This window comes from Haplochromis burtoni, unplaced genomic scaffold (genome assembly GCF_018398535.1).
Source record: "Haplochromis burtoni strain Fernald_Lab_line unplaced genomic scaffold, NCSU_Asbu1 Contig_544, whole genome shotgun sequence".
Lineage (NCBI taxonomy): Eukaryota > Metazoa > Chordata > Actinopteri > Cichliformes > Cichlidae > Haplochromis > Haplochromis burtoni.
This window is the reverse complement of record NW_024582905.1, coordinates 146,192-154,987: the sequence shown is the minus strand read 5'-3', so window position 1 is coordinate 154,987 and position 8,796 is coordinate 146,192. Positions and strand designations below refer to the sequence as shown.

Genomic DNA, 8,796 nt, shown 5'->3' with positions numbered 1-8,796 from the left:
CACAGACAGACTCTCCTTCGAGACCTTTGTGACATTGCACTTGTTTTTAAGGTGCAAAAGCTGACGGTGAGAAAAGTAACAGCACAGAGCTTGAAGAGAAGTTCACGTTCTGTGGACTTTTATTTCTGACCAGACCCCTTGTGAAGTGGGCATGACTGTTTGAAACAGAAAGTCTGACAAATTGTTAGTCACAACCTCTGAACTGTTCGTTCTCAACACAGTGGTAGATAATTTTCCTGTCATCTCCTGACACTTACGAAAACCATTCAACAGAAACAAAAACCTGAAAAATGTTCTTGCAGCAAAACTGATGCAAAAAGAAAATGGAAAATAATTTAGTGTTTCTGGTATATATGTTAAATAAAGGTTAGGGTGAGGAGGTATTTGTTGGTTGTGCTCTCTGGACTGCCTGTGGGGGTGACCACAACCTCTCCAAACACTTTTGATGGGCTAAAACTGGTGATACTGGTCGATAGACCAGTATCACCATCTTATATAACTGATAAGATGAGAGGACTCTGCAGCTGATAGGCTGCTGAGTGTGAATAAACCTGCTGCCAGAGTTAGTTTACAGACTACTTTAAATCAACTTAGTGGAAATCAAGCTGCTCATACGAGTAGTATGACTGACTCAGAAAATATCTGCTTCACTCTAACTTCTGGGAGTAACCCAATAAAAACATCCCCCTCTTCACAAAATTCTGACATTACTTCAATGACTCTCTAAACAGATACATTAAACCGGACCTAAGACAAAACAATTGCAGCAGATGTCATGACAAAGAGTCTTGCTGGACTGTATTTCCTCCTTAGAAGCTTGATGAATGTGAGGTATAGGTGACAAAGTTGGCCTACTGTGCTTTTTTTGGTCTGTCTCAAGATGTAAGATGTCTAAAACCTGTTACACAGTAGCACTGGAATTCATGTTAGGGATTTTTTGCGCAGGAGCCACTAAAGTCCTTGAAGATATCTGAAGATCAAGATTCCTTGAATAGTTCATGCAGTTTTATTTGCAAACTCAGAGGGAGCCAGACTGAATTTACAATGGCATGCAGTGCAAGGAAACAACACCAGACAAACGCTTGCCATTACACAAAGCCGTAGCTCGTAATAGCTTCTTAGTCTATAAAGAAATCAAATTTTTGTGAAAAGTATTTATTTTAAGTTTAAACTGACATCTCAAAGCTAAACTTTAAAATAACTGACAGAACAATCTGATAGAAAATTGGAATTTTCGAGTCATTACATTTTAAATGCAATAGTATGTATAGCCAATAATTGGCTATATACTGAACACATTTATTTTTGTTATACAGTTGTGGTCAGAAGTGTATATACACTCAGCATGGTAATTTTGGTCTTTTAATGAATTCTTTGAACTTTCTTTTGCTACAAGCATGCCTCTTACCATATATTCCAGGAGCTGGAACAAACCATTTTAGGAGGGTGGGGGGGGAGTTATTTATACTTTTGTTGTCAAAATGTTTCGTCTCAACCAAGTACTGTATGCTTTTTATATTTTTAGTAGTGTGTCACACAAACAGCAGATATTGTCAAAATTAAGTAAGAAATCTTTGGGGTGCTTTGATTCAAAAAGCACCCCCAAAGATGGGCTGAAATCGCCCAAAATGGGCTGAAATCGCCCCTGGCACCACGTATTAAAATGTTTAAGAAAGCCTGTATAAATGCACACACTAAATATGTATAAAGTTGCATAGAGGAAAAATTTTAAATAAATTCACACTTGTGCACCCAGTTCTTTTTTTCTTTCTTAGGCATTCACGGTGTATAATGTAAAGTCGTTCCACTGCAGTGAATGTACAGCAAAAGGAGCGTAGTTCAAAAGAATGAATTGAAAATCAAAGTTACGACATTCATAAATTTCTGATCTCAGCTGCATGCTTTTTGTGAAAAAAAAGACATATAAACGCACAAATACACAAAAAGCTGAGATTAAAATGTTATACTGTCTAAAAAAATGTTTTCAAGTCATCACAGGGTAGAAAATGTAGATTTTACAAATACATACAGTTTGAAGCAGGGAGCGCAGTGTCCCATTTATCCGGAAGCACGTGAAGGCAGCAGAAGTCACGCGTTGTTTGTACAAATATGGCGGACTATGGCGAGTCATTGGAGTCTTGGCTTAGTAAGTATATATTTAAACTCTTTCCCCCCGCTATTTATTCCTGACAGAAGTAGTCGCGTATGCTCTACGTTAACTTGGTTGTGCTAAATATTAGTTGCACTCGTATGACACAACTGCATTTGGAATTTACCATGCTAATTCATCTGTGTTGTCACAAGAGGTTAGCACGGTCAGCTGCTGTCAACTGATGGTTGATACACGACAAATATTAACCCTTTTTGAATTATTATTATTATTCGTTTCCGGTGGTTATAGTTGGTATGCCTAGAAAGATATGAGTGTTTTGTATTAAACTGGGTCTCCGTAATGCACTTATACGTTTGCTTCCTGAAACACCTTTAGGCTTTAACCGAAGTTTAACACAATCTGAAAACGACAAACATAAACAGGATCAGTAAAGTGTCTTGCGGTTTAGTAAGAGTGAATTCACATTAAGCTGAATATTTTGAACAACTAATTGTTCGTAAGGTGGTCTGGGAATGGAGGGAGCTCGATGCTGGAGGGCTGATTGGATTCTTGGTAGTAAACAAATCTGTAGTCTTCAGTGGCTGTCCTTGGATTTAGGTGAACCAAAGGCGCCAAAGAAGCTGTCAGAGTTGTATGTTCATGAGATTTTATATTTTTTTGTTTCAGACAAAGCCACTAACCCTTCAAACCGGCAGGAAGACTGGGAGTATATTATGAGTTTCTGTGATCAAATCAATAAGGAGCTAGAAGGGTACGGCCACGTACATTTAATAACCCCAGCCTCTCCCTGCACTCATAATCAAATCGTGTGTCCCCTCCTTGTGGTAAACACACAAGCCTTTGTATTTCTTACATTATTGAGTTTGCATTGCATTGTTTGAATTGCCTTTCTGGCATATTTTCAGTCCACAGATATCTGTCAGACTGTTGGCATACAAGATTCAATCACCACAGGAATGGGAAGCAATGCAAGCATTAACGGTGTGTGGTGGATTTATTTCACTGTGTTTTTCATTCTGATATTAGTAAAGATACTTGTTTGTTTTTTTGTTTTTTTAAAGAATATTTTTTGAGCTTGTTTTTTGTTTTTGCAGGTTCTTGAAGCTTGTATGAAGAATTGTGGGCGAAGGTTTCACAACGAAGTTGGGAAATTTAAGTTTTTGAATGAATTAATTAAGGTGGTTTCACCCAAAGTAAGTACCAAATGTTTTACATTTGCAGACAGCATCATACTTTGAGTTGTTGTTTTCCTTTATTAAGCAGTTCGTCTACATCTTTTTTTTAGTACCTGGGAGATAAAGTGTCAGAACAAGTGAAGAAAAAAGTGATAGAGATGCTGTATAGTTGGACAGTGTCTCTGCCAGATGAAACAAAGATTGCTGAAGCATATCAGATGCTGAAATTACAGGGTGAGACATGCACAGCTTCAAAAATGATTAAATATACTGAGTGAAATTTAAACATTATGAAGTGATCACAGTAAAAATCCAAAAATCACAGTGTGCATTGTGCTATGAAGTCCTGAAGCTGTCTTTACCAAAGTTCAAAGCTACCTGTTTTTATTTTTAGGTATTGTTTTAGCTGACCCAGAAATTCCTCTTGATGCCACATTAATACCATCACCTTCTCCACGACCCAAGAATCCTGTGTTTGAGGATGAGAAGAAGAGCAAAGTAAGAGAAACTATTTTAGGATATTGTGTGAATGCCGCTTCTCATTAACTGCAATTAATTCTTGTTTTCACTTCTCCCGTCTCTGTTACGGATGTAGGTTTTTAATTATAGGTTATTCGGCATTATTTAAGATGGTATATCACTTATACCTCAATAAGATAATAGTACAATAGTGCATTTCAGGATGGAGCTCATTTGGTAGCTTAGGAGTCAGTGGCTATATGAGTCATCATGGAAAAAATGTGGCCCTGCAAACACCTTTTGTTGCACACTGAGAGATGTTTATATGTCTGGATTTATGTTGGTGCATTTTGTCAACGCAGTAGCATCTCAACTATGCATTATGCACCCCCGAAACTTTAAAGGTGTGGCGTAGGGATGAAGAATGACAAGATTGTGCTGATCCTAATGTTGTTATAGGTCTTGTTTGTAGTTCAGTTGACCTATTGATTCATATTCTTTTCTTTCTGTGCTGAAAATAAGTATGCCTACGCAGGTTTTCAGTACCACTCGGTCCTCATATTATGGCCACACTGCAGAAACTATACTGAGAAAGACCTGTATGCGACTCAGGTGTGCAAAAATGCAGCAGTTCTGAACTTAACATTTCTTTTGCAATTAACAGCAAAAACAGCAAGCACTGGTAAAATGATTAAGCTCACAGGCTAATTATTCCAATGGATTGGGCAATTAAGCACTGGTTGTCAATTAGAACTTCCTGATTCCAGCTTCTAGTCAAAATAAAAGTGCGATGTGAAGATCAATGGTGAAAGAAATGAGTCGTTGAATAATGCAGTAATTAACACTATTAAATATGTATGGCATAACCGTGACTTGAGATTATCTGTGGCCATAAATTGCCAGAGTTACATGAGAACCATTCTGATATATGCACTTAAATACAAAGCTACAGGCAGAACACAGTTAGCGTAGCCTTGGGCAGTCAGAGAAACCGTTTAAAAACACTTCAGAGTTATGGATAAAGTTCAGTGAAAAAAGTCTAATGCTTTCAGAACAGATTTTGAATAATCTTTGCTTTGTGACAGCTGTGAGCTAGCTTCTTTTCCCAAGGCCTGTTATGCTTCACTTACTATCTGATGACATTAACTTCACAAGCTTTGGCCGATATCCCAACTGAAGCCCTGAAATACTGGCCGTTTGTCTTCAGCAGCTCAGCTAACAGATTCCAGCTGATGGCTTTTCAGTCTGTTCTTGCCAGTACCTCTATGCCGTTTTCATGCTTGAATAGGAAACTTTGATTATTGGATTTTCTCACTACATACTTAAAATCGAAACACTCCAAAAGATCAAACGAAGAGAATCTCTCATGGCTGTCTCTTTGGGGGGTTTTCGAAATCCTTTCTCACTCTTGCATCATGATTTCCATTGTGGCATTTCACAGAAATAAAGACCAACTTTGTACATTTATGATGCTGCTTAACTAGCTCATTGGTTGCTACAAATATATTGGGTTTACAGGTAGGTGTGTGGGTGTTTACTTTGGGTTCACAGCAGTTGATCTAATAGTTCTCCTATCTCTCTGCAGAGATTATCAGAACTGCTGAAGAGCAAAAAGCCAGAAGATCTGCAAGAGGCTAACAGGCTCATCAAGAACATGGTCAAGGAGGTGTGTCAATGTCAGATGAAATGTTTTTGTTGTAATATTTGAGTATGAATGAAGTCGGACCTCTGGCTGCTCTCTTTTGGAGACATTTTACCTCCTTACATCAGGAATAAAGAGTCTGATCAACAAATACTAACAAATGTAGTTTTTCTTTTTCAGGATGAGGTGAGAACACAGAAAGCAACAAAGCAAAAAAGCACACTGGAGGCGGTGAACAACAGCGTCAAACTACTTAATGAGATGCTTGCACATTTCAACCCAGAAGACTCCACAGACGCAGACAGGGAGCTTATTAGGGTTCGTTATTTACTGGCTAAGATTCAAATGACCTTTTTGAAAAGATTGATCTATCTATCATTAGTTGACCTTTCTGGAAATACTAATAGAAAATTCCAAATGTTTCCCATACAACCTTTAAGCAGTTTGAGGTAATTCTGGGCTTTTTAATTTATAATCCCCTATGAATAATTTCTGAATTAGTTTGAAATTCTAAACTTATTTTATTTATTTTTATTATTATTGTTATTATTTTTGTAGTTTAGTCCCTTTTTTAAATAATGATTTCTTTTTCATTGTTTTCCAGGAGCTGTATGGTGATTGTGACAAACTCAGGCAAACGGTAGTTCAGCTTGCTACTGAGACCGAGGATAATGACAGTAGTTTGGGTAATAAAATATTTGATTTGTTTATTCTGCTGAAATGTCTTGCTCAGTTTTCTTGGGTCTGATTCACCCATCAGACCCAGGTGACTCAGAATCATTCTGCTCACAGTTTGTAAATTGTCAGTGTCTTCACTTGTCTTCTCAAGGTTATATTAAATCTCACCCTGGTCTAATTTATTTTGAAATTCACATGTTAGGAGACATCTTGCAGGCCAATGATGACCTCTCTCAGGTTATTAATTTATATAAGAAGATTGTGGAAGGACAAACCATGAATGGAGAGACTGGAGGACGCCAAACACAAACGTCAGTCAGTGCAGGTAAATTTGAAGTGTAGGTCATTCTAATCAGAGAGAACAGTTCCTAACTATTCTACCATTTGGCATGGTTGTTTGTGACATGTTCTCAGTGGGGTGTATGTGGTATTGACTTTAGTGTTGTGCCTGTCAAAACCGATTAATGCACAGTCAGCACTAGCGTAGCCACACTGAAAGCTTATTGCGTTTGAAGCAGGACTTTGCTGAGAATCCCGTCTACCATGTTTTTTAAAATATGTTATAATGTGTAAAGTACACATAAGGATAATCTTAAGAGTGGATATCCTGTCTAACCTGAGAAAGGAATAACACTTTTAAGTGAATGGCCTTTGTGCGTATTGGAATGGCATGTACCGTTTACAAGCAAGGTTTGGTCTCAGTATTATTTTTAGGGGAAGTTTTATTGGTGAAGACTGACAGTACTACTGCTTTGAGTGCATTTACATACTGTATCTGATAGGCACTGGAAGCACAAATCAATCAGAGATTTTGATTGATCTGGTGGGTCTGGACATCCAGAGCTCCTCTGCATCTGAGCAGCAACCTCCAGCATCTTCGCAGTCATTTCCTGCTGACCTGTTGTGTGGATCAGCTGCCACTGACCCACCGTCCCAGAGTGTTAACGTACCCTCCACAGCACTGTCACTGCTGGATGAAGAGCTGCTGTCTTTAGGTAACATTCAGCATGATGTGGATTAATCACACTGATTTATTTTTTAATTTTGGAACTGAATGTTAAAAGGACCTATTACGCTTTTCTTTCTTTTTTCGTGTTACTGTGTATTGTTGCTATAGTGCATCCATAATATAGTGGTTAACACATTTATCTTAAGACTCATGATTTGAGACTAGGGTCCCAAGCTAGTGTACTTCTAGTGCAGGTCCCAAGCCTGGATAAATGGGAAGGTTGCATCAAATCCAACACAAGCGTGTGACCCCTTAGGAAACAAAGGAGCAGCCAAAAGTACCTTCTTCTATAGTTGTATTTTCACAGTGCTGATACATGAGCCAAAAACTCAGGCATCAGACTGCTCTAAACACTCATGGAAGTTGGTTGATAAGTGAGTTGGAAACTATTTTGTTTCAGGTAGTGTATGAACTTTGGCCTGTACCGTGAGCCTGTACAAATTTAACAAAGCTAAACTGTATGTTATGCAGTGCTACTGTGGTCCAACAATGAAAATTTGGAGTTAAATATCAAAATAATGGGTCCCATTTAACAATTGTATCAGAATTTATAGATTTTGATGCAAATTCTGTCACAATTGTTTTTATTTACAGGCCTCAATGAACCTATTACTGAGCTTAATAAATCAACACATGGAAACCCAAGCAATCCGTTGCCATCTACACAGGTATTTAAGTGAATTAATTTAAAGTCATTTTAAGTATTGTCTTGTTGGTTAGAAGTGTTTTTATTCCCTTGATTTCCAGGATTCCAGTCAAGATTTGGATCTTTTTGACACTTTACCCACAGTTCCTGTGTTTTCTACGCCTTCTCTCTTTCTGGATGCCCTCTCTACAACAGGAGCCCCAGCTAATCCTTCCAAGACTTATACACCAGCTTCTTCCTTAAACTTCACTGGCCCTGTCTTTTCTACACCTCTGGCTTCTACAACATCCCTTTCAACAACACCCATTTCAACAACATCAGTCATATCCCCACAACCCTTCAGTTCTATATTGACCACCGTGGCTCCAGCTGCTCCTCCTCAGTCATTCAGCTTGACCTCATCTGCTCCCTCAGCCGCTGATATCACCCCTCAACTAATTTCAACTTCGACTTTGGGCTTCCACTCTCCATCGCTTTCTCCAGGTCAGATCCTGCAAGATCTCACTTTGCTGGATCTGGGCAACAATAATAGGTGAGTAATACATGTGCTGTTGTGTAAAATTCTGTAGACTGGGTCTGTACACTTTCACACATTTTTATTTTTTATTTTTTTTTTTTTATAAAGAAACCCAGTATATGGTGCAAACTCTTCATTCCATTAAGACTGTGTCTCTTAATCAATTTTAAAGATGGTATTTATTTATGGTATTTACAGACATGACTGAGGGATAGGAGAGGGAGAAAGAAAGATGAAGGAAAAGAAAAACAGAAGGGAGGAGGGACAGTGAGAGAAAAAAAAGAGAAAACAAGCAAAAACAACAGCGCAACATACTAAACACAACACAATCACGTTAATCTAGCTAAGTGTAAACAGCAAAAACTATTGAATGTTGTTGTTGTGCAGCACGTAGGACCGACAGCACACAATGTGCTTGGAAATGGCAGCCAATAAAGGTGTAGTTTATGTCTATGAACAGTGAACACCCGTGTGCACACCTGTGTGGATCAGCGCGCTTGTATTCAAAAGGTTTCCCCATGTAATGGTCTGCAAGAGGATGTAGAGAGCCATAGCCC

At 38.3% G+C, this 8,796-nt stretch overlaps 1 protein-coding gene across 1 annotated transcript in view; it reads left to right on the top strand.

Annotated features, from left to right (window-relative positions):
• The first annotated feature begins 2,057 nt into the window (after positions 1-2,057).
• LOC102294444 (ADP-ribosylation factor-binding protein GGA3) overlaps positions 2,058-8,796 on the top strand; it is an 11,121-nt gene continuing 4,382 nt past the window's right edge. The window contains exons 1-13 of the mRNA XM_005947874.2: positions 2,058-2,146; positions 2,780-2,864; positions 3,019-3,094; positions 3,208-3,306; positions 3,399-3,522; positions 3,683-3,786; positions 5,333-5,413; positions 5,570-5,707; positions 5,994-6,075; positions 6,270-6,392; positions 6,850-7,062; positions 7,671-7,744; positions 7,824-8,254. Of these exons, the coding sequence (XP_005947936.1) occupies positions 2,110-2,146; positions 2,780-2,864; positions 3,019-3,094; positions 3,208-3,306; positions 3,399-3,522; positions 3,683-3,786; positions 5,333-5,413; positions 5,570-5,707; positions 5,994-6,075; positions 6,270-6,392; positions 6,850-7,062; positions 7,671-7,744; positions 7,824-8,254 (1,667 nt within the window). The 5' untranslated portion in view covers positions 2,058-2,109. The remainder of the gene's footprint in view (positions 2,147-2,779; positions 2,865-3,018; positions 3,095-3,207; positions 3,307-3,398; positions 3,523-3,682; positions 3,787-5,332; positions 5,414-5,569; positions 5,708-5,993; positions 6,076-6,269; positions 6,393-6,849; positions 7,063-7,670; positions 7,745-7,823; positions 8,255-8,796) is intronic.